The sequence below is a fragment of the Fulmarus glacialis genome, unplaced genomic scaffold, assembly GCF_000690835.1.
Source record: "Fulmarus glacialis isolate BGI_N327 unplaced genomic scaffold, ASM69083v1 scaffold22548, whole genome shotgun sequence".
NCBI lineage: Eukaryota > Metazoa > Chordata > Aves > Procellariiformes > Procellariidae > Fulmarus > Fulmarus glacialis.
Window position 1 is genome coordinate 3,616 of NW_009226634.1, and position 18,693 is coordinate 22,308.

Below are 18,693 nucleotides of genomic sequence, written 5' to 3' on the forward strand. Positions count from 1 at the left end.
CTGGTAAACTAAGTCCAAGTGCTTTAAATCCTATTATTATATTCTTAACACTTTTATTATAGCATAATTAATATGTTATTGATATGCATATAACTAGTATCTGCTAAAGTTCTAAAGCACACTATTCAAGTACAGGTACTTTTCATAGTCCACTGCAACACTTACAAGTCACGTAGTAAGTCCGGAGTGGTATATCCAGAAACAATACTGTATTTGAAAAAAGAGCAGGGAACACATTTCCCCTATTGTGCCAAAACAATGTGCAGTTGCACAGGCCTGTTACTTTGTACAGTTAGCATTACTGTCACCAAAATAATAAGTGTTTCTATTTAACACTGGGTAGATATCCATAGGGGTTTTGGAGAACAGGTGGAATGACATCCAGGGGATTTTAGAATGTGGAATGATAAATAGCAGGAATAGCGGTCAGGAAACTTCCTCTTTCTCGATCTTCATGTGTCAGTGGGAAAACCTAAAATGATGCTTTTTTCATACTATACAATACTGCACAATATTTATACTGATACCTAGGAGAAAGTGAAGGGTGAGATTATGTGGGTTTGGAAGTAATTTACCTCTAACACCTTGGGACTATACCAACATAACATCCCTGCTTCGCACTAACAAAAAGTGACCCAAAGTGGTAACTTCTTCCAGATTGCTTTGATTCATTTATCTCGTGTTTTCAGTGTGAAGCTGCTGCCTTTTTATTCATGTCAATTCCTTGGCTCAATCGCTTTTTAATTTAGGAAACAATATTATTTTCTAGTTGTTTAGAGGAAGCCCCATGTGTACCTAGGGGATTTTGCATGCATGTTAATTCTGAAAACAACGTTTTATTTTTCCAGTGCATGATTTTAGAACTATTGCAGCTTTGTGTCTCATTCTGATCCTGCAGAATGAAAGATGGAGGCAGAATGTTACTGAAGTCAAAGCATATCTGGGGATGTTTCCTTCTACTTCTATAGGCTGTAGTGGGAACATACAGAGCTCCCGTGAGCAGTCAGCTCTATAGATGCAATTGCAGGGTCATTTTCCATTTATACATGTATTTCTTTAAAATAGAAGATTTGGAACTCAATAGATTTCCTTTATTCCTATTTCTAAAAATATTCTATGTAAGCAATGTTGGATGCATTCACCTCCTGTGTTGTGCATAGCATTGTTTTTAGAAAAAATGATACTGAGGATTAAGGGAAGCCATTTAGAAAATGGCTCCAAACAGTGCCGCATCCAAAGCACACAGAGCAAGCGCTGGGCAAGCATGGATAGGTCCTTCTGCTATGTCCTGTGTATGTGAAGCTTGTGAAGAGGGAGTCGAGACCGTAGAGATGTAACACAAGCGTACAGGCTCACAGAAGCCCCGGCGAACCGATTCTGTCTACGTCTTGCTTACTTGTGTTGTGAATAGAGGTGACTGGAGAGGGCAGTTGTACCCACGCAGCTGGAAGGGGCAGGAAGCTCAGGGACGACTTGCACACAGTGCATGCGCGGCTTTCACGCTGCTTTATAACTGGACATGTCAGTGCTGTGGGGTTTGCTTTGCTGCCTTTGCAGAGCTCTCAAATGTTTGCAGGGACGTTTGCCTCCCGGATCACTTGGTGGCTGGCTTCTCTTAAAAGGTTTTGGCAGGCTTCATTACGGACAGGGTAGCAGGTTTTGGACAGGCCTCCAAAGCTGGCTGGCCTTTATTTCTTTGCTCTTTGTTCTTCTGTCATCTTTCTATCAGTAACTACTATTTTTGTATGCTGTTAATTTCAGAGAAATATCGGCAAGCCAGGTGGACGTCCTCCCATACAGCTATGGTGACACTAAGCAAATTGCCTTTTACAAACATATAATTATTCACATGCTTTTCTGTAGCTCTGACCCTCATGGATCTGGCTTTGTGTCAAGAATTTTAAGAAAGTAACCATCATTTCAAGGTCATCAAGGAATGTATTGTATTATGATTAGCTATTTTTTCTTTTTATCAGAATATATTGATGATTTTCAACTGCTTTAATTATCTTTCATGTGCGCTATTCTGTACAGATAATTGGTACTCAGCAATCCTCTATTCATGCAGTTTTGTCCTCACAACATTAACTGTTTGATTTTTCATTTTCTGTAAATAATGGCAGCTGTGTTCTTCCCTGGAGACTGAATTGCTGAAGGTTGACTTTTTCAATATACTATTTTCCATTACTGCAGAGGAATAGCAAAGAGAAATGTCACTAAGACAGTTTGATCCCAGCATGGATCCCAAGCTCGATAGTGGTGCCACTTCTGTTCCTGGCACAGTGACCAGCTCTTAGCTCCATGTTTCAGAGGCAGAGAACTGGAGACAAGCCCCAGTGCTTTGCAGGAGGTGTATTGCCCTTTCTGGCCAAACCACTGTGTTGCAGCCCAGCAGTCCTCATGTGGCGTTGCCTGGGTCCCCTCTGTCACCCACTGCCTGCCACCCACTTTTTGATGAGGCTTTGCCTCCACCCCTGAGCTGCAGGCAGAATGGAGGGGCAAATCCCCCCCTGCGCCCCATTTGCTCTTGGAGTTATTTCTCTCTCTCATACCAAGTATTTAAAATGTCCTGGATCAAGTGACCTCTAAAATTATGATACTGGTTTTAAAAACTACAAGATTTTCTGAAAAAATGCTTTAGACTGTTTGTATTTGTCATTGTTTTCTGCATAATCTGTATTCATTTGAGTTAAGTCATGTATTTTCTCACAATTACGTGTGCAAGGAAATTTTCCTTACTCAAAACTTTCCAAACTTTCCAGGCTCAAAAACTTTTCCAAGCTCAAAACTTTTGCATAATAATAGCACTCTTGAGGCATAGGAGCTGAAAGATTTGCATTAGCAAATGTAAAGGATTAAAAGAAAAAGTTCCAGCTTTAGTATTTGTATCAAAATTTTGCCCATGATCTTTTCAGGTGTGAAATGTGTACACTGACCACATGAAGCAGAGTTACTAACTAGCTCAACATGCAGAAGAAAACTGAAAGGATATCCCATGTCTGGATCTGAAAAATTTCTCTGTGGAAGCCAGATTATATGTTCCTGTGAAAAGTCCCAATTTTGTTGGGAAATGCTAAATTGTTTCAAGGAATAATACGATTTCCTAGTACTTTCCTGTATTCTTTATAGTGCTCTTGCAAACAGCAGGCTGAACATGAATTTGTTTTCTTACAGACAACAAGGAATATGATGCGTATCTTTCATACACCAAAGTGGATCCTGATGCGTTAGATTGTGATAATAATGAAGAGGAGCAGTTTGCACTTGAAATTCTGCCAGATGTTCTAGAAAAGCACTATGGATATAAGCTCTTCATTCCGGATAGGGACCTGATCCCTAGTGGAAGTAAGTATTTCTGACCTTTCAGTTTTCACTCTCTCTGATGTGTCATGGAGGCCTCGACTATGTGATAGTACTAGATATGGGAAACCTCTCTTCGTGAAGTGGTTGTGAGGAAAAGTTTCCTCAGTACTGCAAATTTGAGCTCTAGGTTAGCTTGTTCCTGCTCTACTGAAATCAGAGGGAACTGCCATTGATTTCAGTGGAGGCAGGAGCTGGACCTTCCTACAGGGAAGGCTGCAGGGCTGGAATCAATACTGTAGTCTAAAATCTTTATATCAGACACAGGTAGCTAAGCAGGAAACTTCCAAAAAAGATTTTGTAGTCTCTCTTTTTTCATTGAAAATGGGATTATTATTTTTTTCCAGTAATTGTTTGTTTGTCTACAGCAGCTTTACAAGTAAAAGTCATCTTTCCCATTGTCTTTTGGGTTTTTTCCCTAACTTTGAAATCTCATGAATAGCTACAATAGTTTCCCCGTTAATGGTATAGGTGTAATTTTTTCATTAGAGTTTCGACCAATTGTTGCATTTCTTAGCAGTGTTGGTATTGTGTAAGTAATCGGTATTGTGTAAGTAATACTAGTTCTTCAGAGGACTATGTACAGCCCAGTGATCCAATGCTGTTTTCCATGCTGACGGTGTGTCGTGGTTTAACCCCAGGTGGCAACAACAGCCGCTTGCTCGCTCCCTCCGGTGGGATGGGGGAGAGAATTGGAAGGGTGAAAGTGAGAAAACTTGTGGGTTGAGATAAAAATAGTTTGATAGGGAAAGCAAAAGCTGTGCGCGCAAGCAAACCAAAACAAGGAATTCATTCACTACTTCCCATCGGCAAGCAGGTGTTCAGCCATCTCCAGGGCTCCATCATGCATAATGGTTACTTGGGAAGACAAACGCCATTACTCCGAACTGCCCCCCTTCCTCCTTCTTCCCCCAGCTATATATGCTGAGCATGACATCATATGGTATGGAATACCCCTTTGGTCAGCTGGGGTCAGCTGTCCCAGTCATGTCCCCTCCCAACACCTTGTGCCCCCCCAGCCTCCTCGCTGGTGGGGTGGGGTGAGGAGCAGAAAAGGCCTTGACTCTGTGTAAGCCCTGCTCAGCAGTAACGAAAACATCCCTGTGTTATCAACACCGTTTCCAGCACAAATCCAAAACATAGCCCCATACTAGCTACTGTGAAGAAAATTAACTATCCCACAGCCAAAACCAGCACACAGTGAAATACAGTTGTCCATTTCAAATCAGCTTTTCTGCCATGTGTGAAGATTCAGCAGCACCTTTGGATGACTGTACCAAGAGTTAATGCCTTCCTAGTTGTAGTTATGGCATCTCTTCTTCCAGATTCATTTTTGAACGAGTCAAAAAAGACCATGAATCATATGCATCATGTTGATGAATTTTGAATGCACAGTATGTTTGCTTTAATATCACATTTGTTTGAAATGCTATCCTTGTGAGAAATAACCTTTTTTTATGAAGTCTGTCTGCAAATCACTTCCATGAAAAATATTAGAAAATAATATGAACTTATCTCCGTATATGCTACTGTATAGGAAATATGAACAAGAAAACAAAGCAATGGCTGTGCTGGAACAGATGTCCCCAAACATGAAACAGCTAGAACATGGCTGCATTAGCAACCTGCCTGCCAAAAGACTTGAAACTGCTGCGTTGCTGCTGCCAAACCCCACTGCCTGCTCCAGAAGTTGGAGCCTACTTCTTTTCTGACAATTGAGGGAGCTGGAAAAAGAGCTCTGAATCCCGTACCATTGGGAAAGAGGAGTTAGAGCCTAGTCAGAGATCATGCAAAGTCCCATCTAGTGGCTTGAATTTATCATGTGCATTTGCAGCTCCTAAGTTAGAGCTGCTTCCCCTATTCCTTTTGCCCTGCCCCTGCAAGGTGTGAGTTTTACTCCCTTAGTGACATATTCCAGAAAGGTGACTTGGCTCGTGGCCTTCTATTTCTAGCAGCACAAGCACATAGTACTGAATTTTTAGATATTATTAAGAGAAAATACATCTTTTTGTGTTAAAAACCACAGAACTGTTGTAAATAGTTGTTTCATATCCAACAATATAGCAGTTATACATAGCAATTATACAAGTGAATTAAAGACCTTAAAGCTAGCCCTTCAATGATAACTATACTGAAGCACAGATTAATATGAAATTAGATTCTTCTTTCCAATTGCTGTACCAGCCAGCATGGTATTTTATTTTTGTCTATTTTTGTCAGTCAGACACTCAGCAAATACTTGTCATCACTTTGGATATTCATTAAGCCTCTCCTGAAAATGCAGGGTACCTGAAAATGTCAGTTCTCATTTATGAACATTCACAGATTTAATACCTCGTTTTTCCTCTCAAACTCACTTCTTCAGTATTATGAAAGGGCCTGATTCTAACACATGGAGCTTCAAGAACTCTTAATCAGACATAATGACAATGCAGAATAAAATGTGGAACTGAAATGAGTGTTATTTGCATCATGCTTTAGCTTTGAAAAAGACATGGGGGAAGCCACTTTATTTTGAGAGGGCAAGAGGGAGGGAGAGGTGATGGGGAAGGAGGGAGGACTCAGGCTGCTCTATTTGTAAGCTCTCCGTGTGGGCTGGAGAAGTGGAATGTGGCCGTGTTCTGCCTAATGCTCACCGCCCTTACAAGGACTTGCAGTGCTTAGTGAAGAGAGCAGGCAGTGTGATATGGTGTGGACCTGCTAGAAACTTCAGAGGTAAACATAACATATTTTAGAGTGACTGTCTCAAAAAATGGCAGATATAACAAAATATATAGCTCTTCAGGGTAGATTTCTATAGAAAAATGGGGATTTGATCACAGTTACTTTTTTATTTTAGGAAATATCTCTTCTCATATGTACTGCATTTCCTTGTCTTTTGGTGTAAATGACTTTCAGTGTAATGTAATGCTTTCCCACTTTCCATTCTGATGTGGTTCCTTCTATATCTTGTGTGCTTAAATGTGTGCCATTCCACTAGTACAGCAAATAAGGTGTGTTTTGTAAGGCTGGTTGTTTCATAAAATCTCTGCAATTTTAAGGTGCTGCCACAGGAGGGTGTGCATTATTGCTTCCTGGCATGAAGCAATACATACAGCTGCTACTTGGATTTGAGAGCAAGCAAAAAATAGATATGTTAAATAGTATTTCATTAACTTTCTCACACACTTCTCTGAACAAACTAAAAAGCTGACTTCAGAAAAATTCAGGGACAAGTTTGACTATGTTTTTGTCCAGCTGGTTCATCTCTTAACCTCTGGGGAAAAGCTATGATAGGCTCTGCATGTCCCTGTGCAGCCGAGGGAGAGATTACAGCCAGATGTGTCTTAGCTGGGATGCGCGCACCCAGCAGTGAGCTCCTTCACACTGCATATCCGAGCGCTGCGCTGAGGGCCATCTGTTTCAGGGACGCCCATGGAGCAACTGTTGCTGTCCCTAGGAGGACAGAGGTGATGGCTGTGGGGACTTGAGGCCACCTCTTCACTGTTGGGAAGCAGATCCCTGGCATCCGGAGTTCAGGTCAGATGGGGCTGAGTCATGTTTTGCAGTAGGTGTTGGTTTCTGTGCCCTGCCGGGACATAAATGTTATCCCAGTGGAGCATTTTGTCGTAGTGGGAGAACCACCGTGAAAGATGCCAAGGGCCTGGGTGATGCCCACCTCACGGTGGCCAGGAAGGACCTTTGTGGTGACTCTTGGTACTACCTGAGAGCAGCACAGATGGACCCGGCTCCCTGAACTGGCAAGGTGGAAACTGGGCTCAAGCAGCCACCGCATCTCTGCTCTCGCTCATGCAGAAGCCCACGTGGCCATGCAGGCTGGAAGATGAGAGAGGCCACATGGCAGGGAGACAAGACATGCAGTGTGCTGTGTAAGCAGTAAGACCAAGTTTGTAACCCAGAATTTGACTTGCATGTTATAGGAAGTACTATAGCAGTTATTCTTTCTTAACAAATATTCTTTGGTCTTAACAGAGTGAGTGTTCTTCATTCTGTCAAAGCTGACAGCACATATACCTTTCTGCCTGGGTAACTAAGACATAATTGAACATGTTAGCCTGTATAAGGAGACTGTGAGCCCTAAGATACAGTCGCAGTTGTTAACTGAAGTTTCTTAGCAGTTATTTGTTCCACTCTATTAGTTTTCAGGGCTTTTTTAACAAACCCTTTCCCACAGCAAGCAGACTCTCAAGCCCTGTGAGCTTTTTAATTCAGTGTTAGGAGACCTGAGAAGACTGAATAGTTGTGGAGGAAAATAGGAATAGTTATGTTTTTAGCTGAGCTGTTTTCTGTCTTGCTAAGGATGATGTGTCTACAGAGAGAAAGATCTATTTGCACTTGACTCTTCTAAAATTGGGATTACATCAGAGGAAGGTATTCTTCTCACATGGTTTCTGCAAATTATTTTAAACCCTGAAAGTGAAGACGTCAAAACTGTCAAGCTGGATTTTTAATACCAGCAATACAAATCTATTAGAGCATCATCTAGTTGCTCTCTAAGCATATGTGCATTTGATCTTGACAGGATTGAAAAGACATAAGCAATTCACTCCAGCTCAGCCCAGGCTATAGAGATCAGGCACTGAAAAGAACAAGGGTGATTGAATAAAAATCTTTGCTTTTCCCTGAAAAATGAGAGGTTGTCAGCACAACAGGAGAGCACCTAAGGCATGTGATAAAAAGCACCCAACAGTCAGTATTGCAGTTCTGGCACTTTGTAGTTTTGTCAGCCCATCTGTGTGGTTTTTGCCTGGTGAATTCCAGGTTCCTGGATGAAGAAAACCAAGCTGGACTGTGTGCCTGGGTTTCCCAAGGAGCCTTAATTGGGTACAGGACACCATTTATGTGGAATGGGAATAAAGTACCCAGCTCCACAAAATCCTTTCAGAATTCCCTGGTTGTCTACTCGGTATGAATCTTACACTTAATGCCAGGCATGGGTGGGGGTACCAGGGGTATGGAGGAATGACAGTTGAAAGTGGAAGAAATATGAACAAAAGCCAGAAAGGCTGGGTACCCTGTAACAGTCCACTGAAGGCCACCAAGGCGGTCAGGGAGCTGGAGCACACAGTACAAGAGGAGAGCCCAAAAGAACTGTGTTTCTTGAAGAAAAGGCCAACAAAGACAAAGCCAAGGAGGAATCTTATTGTTATCTTTCCAGTGGAAAGCACAAAGATGGAGACAGACTCTTCTCAGAGGAGCACAGTTGTTGAACAAGAGGCCACAGGTATGAATTGCAACACTGAAAATTCTATTTAAACATTTGGAAAATTTTCCTCACTGTGAGGGTAGTCAGACACTGGAACAGAACCTGGAGATACTGAGAAGAAACCTCCAACCTTGGAGGTCTTCAAAACTGTACTGGACAAAGCTCTGAGCAATCTTAGCTGGTTCTGCTTTGGGCAGGGCATTGACCTGGAGATCTCCAGAGCCCCCTTCTAACCTGTGTGAGTCTATGAATCTTCGATTCTAAATATCCAGAATTTTAATTCCAACATGTATTGCCAAAACAATTTCACCAAAATCACCCACTTCAGACACTTCAGTCTGCAAGGAGACATCCCCAGAGCCACCATCTTTTCCTTCTCCTTAATCCCTCTTTCCTTTGCCATGTCAAATTCAGAAAGTCTGACAATGGCTAAGAGAGTGGTATGCTGAGAGGGCAGTGTGTCATGCTGATCTGCATTATTTGTTTATGTTGAACTCATCAGCTGTCCCATAGCTTTTTCCGGGATTGGGCTCTCTCTGGGGAGGGGCCATCACTCCGCTCTGTGTTTCAGCAGTTCCAACTGCATTGCTGTTCTGGTCTGAGCTAACGGAAGCAACGGGTATTTAATAAATAGGAAAAGCAAGACATGCAATCATTTTTGTTATAATAAAGTAACAGAGTTAGGGCTTGGGAACTATTCAGTTAGGAAACCAGGACTGAATTACTCTTCTATAAATAACTTTTTCAAGTGATAGTCACATTGCCAAACGCAGAAAGTCTGGTTATTTTCAGAGTGCCAGGAACCATCCAGTATGGGGTTGATGGTAGATACTCTTTGGTTCTTGTGGTGCTGCAGACCATGCTTCCCAAAAATATCCATAGGACTTTATATGATTTCTAGTGTTCTTTCCCTCTCCCTCAACTGCTTCTGCAAATCATCTGAATCTGGTTAGTCAGTCATTTCTTTGTGTAAGCAACTCTGTGTCCATGGTGTTCATTAATTTCCTTGCTCTTAGTCTGCTTGAGATTAGGTTGTCTGGGTTTCCTTCCAGCCTGTGGTTAGTGTAGCTCATTCAGGATTCAATAGGCAGTTATGCATAATTTAACTGCAAATGGGATGCATGTCTTGGACTTCTCTTCTTCAGTGCTTCAAACTACAGTTCAGCATTGTTACATGTTGACAGTTTGGTGAGCACATATTTGCTGTCAGGTGATCTGTCTTCATTACTAAAGGGCAACCATGCAAAAACTATGTTGATGGGTCTAAAAGTTCTTGCTGTCCACACCTCCTTGGGCATTGCATTGGACATGATGCAATTAAGTTAACGATAGAGCTACTCAAAATTCTAATTTTTTTGACCTCTGGGAAATGCTAACATTCTGAAAACGTTTTTTGTGCCATATTGCAAAATGGTGTTTCAAGGGGAAAAACGGGTCAAAATTTAAAATGTTCTTTTTCAATAAAGTCCAATGGGTTAATTGTAATGCTGTTATTTTATTTTTACGTTCTAGTTTATGATAAAATACAATCTTTGGGAATTAAAAATGAGTAATTCCATACTGATTTTGTCAAGACGATTTTTTTCTCTCCTCACAATGAAATGTCATTGAAGTTGACACCTCCTGCAGCGAAAGTGAGGTTTCAGCAAAATGTTATTTATCTGATGGAAATATGTTGATCTGGAATCTTACAGTTGATCCTACTTGATGATGTCATTCCAGAAATCCCTGCTCAGTTTTTTTCTTGAAAGTGAAACAGAGCCATTGCCTGACAATTACTTCTTAGCTCACTGGAAAGGTGAAAACAACCCTTTCTCCATCCTACGTTGCAATATAGATTTCTTGGATTTAATACCTTCTAATGGACTGAACACTTAAGACAGACGACTCAACCTGCAGTATTTTGAGCAGTCTCAAATTCTGAAGTGAAAGGAGGGTGGGTGATTTAGCAGCTCACAGGTTTATGCAGTCAGTCTGGTACCACTGGAAAAAGTAAAGCTTGAATTTCCACAGACAGGAATCCATCCCCCCATGCTTTTCCTCACAGAAATGTTTAAGTTGTGCACGTTGGACATATTGTAGAGTGCACCCAGTGGAACCATGTGCTCCAGGGAAGTTGTCACCTATCTTTAGTAGTAGTCCCAAGCTGAAGTTATTGGGAGTGCTAAGTACTTCTGGACCAATGGCTGGAAAATGCATTTGCCTTTTCATTTGGGTTTCCAGTTTCCTATAATTCAGTGTATTTTATCCTCAGTGCACCAACCCCCCCGTACATTGGCCATGTCTATCCATGAACCAGCTGCAAACTTGGAATTTGAAGGAGCACCTAGTGGTCATTTGTGAAGGTGTCTGTGTAGTCGTCTGTAGAAAGCTCTAACTTGTTGCAATATCCAGTAAGGTGGGCATGGCAAAGTATGGGAGAGGCACAGAGGGGAGAAGTAGCCATCTGAGAAAATAGGGAATTTTTCCTGTCTTCTTCCCACCTCATTCCCTGTTTGACTAAAGCAAAGTGTGGTGAGTTTTTGATTGAGATGGTATAATGGATTATTGCTGGGTTGTTGCTATTGAAATTATTGCTGCTGGATATTTGAAGAGATGAAAGTGGAGTGATTTTTTGTTTGTTTTGTTGTTTTTTGTTTTGTTTTGTTGTTGTTTTTTAATTGGATGCATATAGTATATGCATGGCTGTGCTTAGCAGTAACCTGGATACGTGGTACTGACCGGTATTGTGTCCTGCAGAGAATTGTCTTGTACATAGCAGTGTTCTGAGTTGTTTGAAGGAGGGATGAATATGTCCCAGGAAAGATGCATGATAGTTTGTTGTTTTACTGTATCTTGCAGATTCAACCTCTAATGATGAAGCTTCCCACCTAAATTCTTTCTTTTTGGGAGCAGAAAGAAAGGAAGAAAATGAAGAGTCTGAGCTGTTGATACATTGGGATAATCTCTTTCCATTGTATTGAACATTTCTACCTTTCCTTAAGTTTTGTTTCACCAGTTCTGCTTATCATTTTCTCATTGTTGCTGATTCTCTCCCCTCTCCACTGCCTCTCCCATGGATTTTAATGTTGAATTTTTTTCATTAATGAGTAACTATTTTACACAGAGCAATGTGGGGGTTTTCCTCATAAAATATTTTAAGGAAAAAAAAACCCAAACTGTAAATGCTGCATGATTAAAGAATCATAAAACATTAACTAAAAGTCAGGATTGTTGCATAGACATTTGTAATGTATGTGTATGTCTTAAATTTTTGTGTGTCTGTGGGATGTTTGCAATTGCGTCTTTTTTCCATTTGTGAAAGAAATTCTTCTTGCTGCTAAGTGGTGAAATAAAACATTGGTAAAGGCAGATTTAATGCTAACTATGCCTTCAGTCTCATGAAAATAAGCTATTTTAGAATGTTCCTGTCGGCCTATTTTGTAGCTATTTACTTTACTGGAAGTGGTGTGAATAAGCATGCTGTGGTATGGTGCCTGGGACTATAAAAATGAGTCTTACAGTAACAGATGTTGATTAATGATGTTATTTGTAATCGTTGTTCCTGCTAGAGGGCAGTGTGTGTAAGAGAGGCCCTGCCCTGTGCTGAGTAAAGATCTGTTCTGTGCAGCTCTTGTGTCCAAGTCTTCATTTATAACACGTGCTTCTCCTCTGTTGTCAGGCGGCACATTCTGAGTAGCATGGTCAAGAGGTTCATGTAGTTTAAAAAAAAAAAAAACATTGTATCCTGTCTCTAAGCTCGCAATCACAATGCTATGCAACCAATGAACACTTTTCTGGCCTTACTGGGTTTTTTAAAAATGATTTCATTTTTCTGGTCTTGACCCAAAACCCATTGAAATTCGTTGAGGTCTGTTCATTTGAATGGGTTTTGGATCAGGTCTGTAAGTAGATTTCTTTCCCATCCTGTTCCATGTCAGACCAGTGTAATTGGCTTCTCTTCCCTACCGTCCCTAGGACAAGTGAAACTCAGGGATCCAAGTCCAACTTCAAGAATATTTTGAAGTTCAATAAGCTGACATCATGGAGCTAATGATGGGGCTGGCATTTCTGCTTACACTGGTCGTTTGCAACTACTTGGCATGCATGAATAAAAGAAGAATACTGTTTTCTTTGTCACTGATGTCTCAACAAATAAACACCTCCAATATGTTTAAATTTTCCATTTGTTCCTGTCACTTGTGAAGTTTCTGTTAATACCTTGGGGTACATAGAAGCACATGTTTGTGATACTAAAACAGACCATTGGGCCACAAAGAATGTTATTGTGCTTTTGTGGTCAATACCTAAAGAAGAAAGAGGTACCATGATGCTTCTATGCAATAGCACAAGTCTGCATGTGATGAGGGTTGATTTCTTTTTGAGCTCTTGCAAGTTACAGTTCATACACCCTGCAGCACCCTCACGTCCTTGCATCTGAAACACAAGAACTGCTTCCCAGAGTGTGCTTCCCTCAATGTGATGTTAATCATAACCAGTGTTAATGTTAAAATTTACACAAACATTACATTGATCTTGACCTACATTTTTTCAGTAAGTGAACGGTGTATTTTTAGTCGCTAATGCATCTACACAGTGAGGCTATCATGTACATGTCATTCTGTTGAGATGAACAGGGAAAAACAGTAAAGGATGGAAGGTGTTATTAAGGAGTTTTCTATATGTACTCAATAAATAGAAATCTGTTGTGATACACAATCCTATTTTTGTTGGGAGTGTATTGTGAATTGCCCCTTGTCTTAAATGGTGTGGATCAGTAAGCTGTAGGATTTTGTTATACTTGATTGCAAGCCTGATGTTTTGATACAATAGACTTCTTTATTCTTTACTCTTTCTCTCTTTCTATAATTTGTAGCCTACATTGAAGATCTCACGAGATGTGTTGAACAAAGCAGAAGACTCATTATCGTGTTAACCCCAGACTATGTTCTCAGGAGAGGATGGAGTATTTTTGAGATGGAAAACAGACTCCATAACATGCTAGTCAGTGGAGAAATCAAAGTTATTTTGATTGAGTGTACTGAATTAAAAGGGAAAGTGAATTATCACGAAGTGGAATCTTTAAAGCACACCATCAAACTTCTCTCAGTGGTCAAGTGGAAAGGACCAAAAAGCAGCAAACTGAATTCTAAGTTTTGGAAGCGCCTAGTCTTTGAAATGCCAGGGAAGAAAAAGGAGGTGGTGTCTCGGCATCAGGTCCTGGATTCTGCAGAGCAGGGCCTTTTTGGAGACCTCCAGACTGTACCCTCTCTTGCTGTCACAGGCACTTCTGCCACGTTGGTAGAATCACGGGCTGATTTAACTGATTACCATCAAACAGACTCTGTGCAAATGAGACATTATTGCAGAGGATATGAATATGATGTGTCAGCAGCAACATTGCCAATAGCTTCCATAAGCAACCATCACACATACTGTAACATACCTTTGACACTACTAAACGGACAGCTACCTCTTAACAATACCATGAAGGATCCCCAAGAGTTTCACAGGAACAACCCATTGCTACCTTTATCAGCAAAGGAGCTTAGCTTCACCAGTGATATTTGGTAGTGAAGATCAGGACTCTCTTGAGATGCTTCATGACCGCCATGAAGACACGTTTTTAAAGAACTTTGCCCTAACCCCATGGGGTGAGAAAACATATTCGAAGCAGCGGCACACTTGTTTGCTTTTCTACTTGAACTTTTTTGTTTACATTTACAAATTATTGACAAAGGGGGCATTCTTTTGTAACTCAGTAATGTCCTTCCTGTCTTTTAATGTACAGTTTTATTGCTTCTTTAAAAAGGAGGGGGGATAGAAAAAACACATCCCATCATTTTACAGTAGGTTTACAATCTGGGTTGGATAAAAGGTCACTGTATATGATCTCCAACATCCATACATATTTAAGTAATAGTATTTGAAATACATGGAAATTGCTGGGTTTTTCATATAGACTTCAGTACAGTTTGAAATTCTAATCATGCTACGAAAATTATTATCTCCTGCACCGACTACAAGAGGTGAATCATTCTCAAAAGGAGGGAGGAGGAAACCTTCCCGGTAGCATTGTCTTGCAAATACATTTTAGAAGATGACCAGCTGAAAAAATGCAGATGAAGCTTTATCAATGAAGTGCATAGTAACAGTTGCTGCAGAATAAATCACCTGCTCACATCAGCATCTCTTCATTTTATTATTGAGGCATGTTGTATTCCTAGTCAATGGTTAGCAATGTGGTTTTATTAAACAACCTACTAGAATATTGGAAGGTGTTTAGGAGGATTTTAAACAATTTTCCTGTCAATTATAGATTATTTCACAATTTTTTGCAGATTTTTAATGACTTTTTTTAAACAGTTCAAGTATAAATTTATCTGTCAGTCAATTCATTAATTTGAAATTTCGTGAGATCTCTTGAGCTCTTTGAAGATTTGTAGTAAAGACAATGTAATTTTACATAGGATTTTTTTTCCAAAATAGTTACAATTTGAAATTAACCTTTTTGTGAGAACATCAGCAATAGAAAATAATTACTACAGCAATATTCAGAGGTGAAGTGCTAAATTATTCAGGTTTACTAGTAGTCTGACTTCAATTGCAGTGATAATCACCTGAGACAGTTCTCTCTCTGTTTATCTGTCAATTTATGTACCTTTTAAATATGGCTGAAGCAGGAATATTTCTGCTCTCTGTGCAACTACAGAAAAGTGGTATTTTTAAGCAGCTGGTAAGGTCTTGCATTTCTCACTTATGTGAGTGATCCCATCAGTAAAATCAGATCTTGTCATTTATCTTTCATGGAAGGCATTCTTGCTGCTTGTGGATGAGAAGTGTTATACAGGTACTCCGCATCAGGCATTACTACTCAGCGAGTTGAGTTTTCTTTGCACCAGTATGTTTCATGGAGATTTCCATACTCAGTTGATTAAGGGTTGCAGAGTCAGACCATGGAGACAACAGTATTCAAGGAAAAAGCTCTAAATAATGAAGGCAGAAGCCAGTTTTGCAGTTTTTGGCACGGCTTTAATGAAAACACAGTAGACATGAGAGTTTCGTCTCAGTAAGATCTGCTGGAGCAAGTTCCCGAAAACATTTTTATGGCAGGCAACCTTGCCTGTGTTTCAGTATGTTTTTAGCATTGTTCTCTTTGATTGCATGAATAAAAGTTAGCACTCTGGCCTCAGCTGCCTGTGGTTTCATCAGCAAACAAGTTCAGTAAATCCTTGACATTTTGCAGTGGTTCCTAAATTGTACCCTACAGTCAAATGGAAACGAACGCTGACCTAAGACTTAAAAGTATCCAGAATTGGCCCAAAGGCCATGAGAATGATCTCAAATGTGCAATAATTCATAGAGGTTGGTATTTTTCCATTGCTTCTTTCCCCAGTTCTTTATTCTGTGCCCTTTTACACCAGTTATTATCTGTAAGATTTTCATTAGGTTCTGAATAATACATGTTTCTCTTGGTTTTTCTAGCATTATTATGCATTTGACACTACAACTGAAAATGGGAATCTAGAAAAGATTAATTTATTACACAGTATAGGACTATAAATTGCTCTTTTGTGAAGTTAAGTTCCGAACATATAGGTGTTTAATATACGTATTTTTCTACTAAGAAAGTGGTTTTACCTCCATTATAAATATATGTATTTCAGCCTCCTCCCAGAAATTCACAAAATTTGCACTGTTTTATAAGTGTTACAGACTGTGTTTACACTATGTTCTTTAAAGCAAAGTGTAATTTAAAAAAGGAAAAAAAACTAAAAGAAAACCCTGCATGAAAAGAGCTGCATATGTTTAAATGAAAAGCTGTACTTTTCATTATTTTCCTTTCCACTTACTCTAGAATCTGGTTAATTCACATAGAATGTTCAGTGAGATTTTAAACCTACTAGTTCTGTATTAAGCATGCAAACTCCAAAAAAGAAAAAAACCCATATGCAGGTTCGTCTGCTTCTTTTATTTACAATGACAAAATAAGGATAGCAAATTCGTTTACCTGATGATAATATGTCTGTTAGAGCAGTAGCTATTCAAAAGCAAAATGTAGTCATATTTGCATTGAGGTAACATGAAAAGAACAGTTTTTCTGTCATTTTGCGAAAGCACATTGTGTGTCTGTGTATCGATATCTTTTAGTTATAGATGACAAATCACAATCTGCTTTAAGATTTCAAAGTGTGTATTGAGTACTACGACAATATATACATGAATCGGAACCGCCTGTACCCCTCTGCTTTTAGTACGGGGATGGGGACCTGAGCTCAGGAGGCCTCTTGTTGACTCAGTTTCATGCCATACCATTATGAGATGCTAGAGGCCAAGTGTTTCCATAGGTAGCGCTTAAGGGTCTGGAAAAATACTGTCAAACAGTGAAATGCATCCAGCGGTGGGACTTGGGAGCTTGTCCCACTGTGAAAATCACCTCCGTAGCAACCCTCCAGCGGGGTCCCTCGTGGCGGCAGTGACAGCTGCATCAGGGCCTTGGTGGCAAAAATGTTCTAGCTCATTCATGTGAACTTCATTAGCTGAAATAGAAGGGCATAAGGGCATTCCGCTGTCTCACCAAAGCTGTGTACTTATTCAGCTGGATCTATCGGGGAAGAGCCCAGGGCACTATCCTGACAGTGTTTGGTGCTGCATCTCACTTGTGCGACTGTGCAGCCCTCGCCATCCCCAGCTTGTCAGGCTGTGTCTTCCCCAGCGACAAAATCACCAGCAGCAAACATCCTTATTGCAACCACGTGGGGCTTCTGATTTGGGGTGCGTTCATTTTAAAGATGGTTTATTATAATGTTTGGAAACTACTGTTTGTATACTTACCTTTGTGTGTGGTGTGCTTCAGAAGCAATTATGGTTTGAAGGTTGTATATAAAATGAGCTAGAATTTGGAAACCTATTCAGCCTCTACAGATTTTATGTCCCTAAAGAAAGTTCAGAGAGAAAACAGGGTAATTTTAAATTAAGTAACAAAGTAGAGTGAATATTGACAGTTCTTGGGGGCTGTGTGCTGGACCAGTGTTTTAATAATTAATATTCCTTTCTCTAGACAGTGGATGAGAAACCTGTATAAAGGTATTGTCATACTCAGCCTACAGGTCTGCTCCAAAACCCATTCAAGTCAACAGAAAGAGTTCCATCAAATTCAGCAGACTTTGGATAAGGCTATAAAACCTTAGGTTTACAGTGCACAGAGGAATAAAAAAGACGAAAGGGAGAGAAAGAAGTCAAGAGACTAAGAAGCATTTGCTTATTTAATCTGCCTAAAATCAAGCTTATTTTTGTCCCTGTTTGGTGTGGATGTGCTCCAGGACTATCCAGCCTTGGGAAAGGAATTTTGTTCATTCTTTGTTATAAACAAGATAAGGACTTGGGAATAAATAACAGATACTTTTAGGAAAAAAAACCCACATTATTTTTAAGGGCTTCTACTCTGCTCTCAGTAGTTCCTTTGATTCAACAGGCTTTCTCTGTTCATCCAAATGCATAAGCACATACTTAAATTCCCCTTAATTCAGTGAGAAATACTTTACTGAGCAGGGGCCTGGAAGAGTAGTTCAGTGCCAGAAATCACGGCATTTAGCAGCCTTTAGAATTGTGCCCTTATGGAAAGCCTCAGAGCAGCTTTTCTGATTTCAGTCTCTGAATAGATGCAAGTATTATGGCAGAACAGCTGTCAGGTCTCACAGTCCTGGTTACAAGAGAGAAAGTCTTCAATGCTTGTTAGTCTGGCAGTGACATCTCCCTGGGAACTCAACGGTAGATGGGAGAACAATGGGTTTTTTCATTGTGTCCCAGTTGGGCAACTGGGAGCTTACCCCATGGGCAGCGGCCATGGGACGGCTCGGTTAGAAACACTGTCTGCAAGAAACCTCTACCTCCATGCAGCATTTTGTGCATCTTCTCTTGTGCACCCTTCTTCTTTTGTGCACCCGTTTTGTTTCATGCTAGGGCTGCAAAGTTACTGGGAGAAATAAGAAATAAGAGGAGAGTGTGAAGAAGGGAGAGGAAGACGAGAGCAGTCAGAGTCCAAGGGTTTTCCAGGCAGAAACACTGATTCAGTATAGCACAATGACAGCTCTTGCATGAATGCATCATGTTTGTCCACTATTCAATGGATGTTGGGCAAAGTTCCC

At 40.3% G+C, this 18,693-nt stretch overlaps 1 protein-coding gene across 1 annotated transcript in view; it reads left to right on the forward strand.

Moving 5' to 3' along the window:
- LOC104080477 (X-linked interleukin-1 receptor accessory protein-like 2) overlaps positions 1–14,119 on the forward strand; it is a gene marked incomplete at its 5' end in the record, with an annotated part of 14,958 nt that extends 839 nt beyond the window's left edge. Inside the window, 2 exons of the mRNA XM_009582876.1 lie at positions 3,175–3,345; positions 13,422–14,119. Coding sequence (XP_009581171.1) covers positions 3,175–3,345; positions 13,422–14,119 — 869 coding nt within the window. The remainder of the gene's footprint in view (positions 1–3,174; positions 3,346–13,421) is intronic.
- Positions 14,120–18,693: the final 4,574 nt, after the last annotated feature.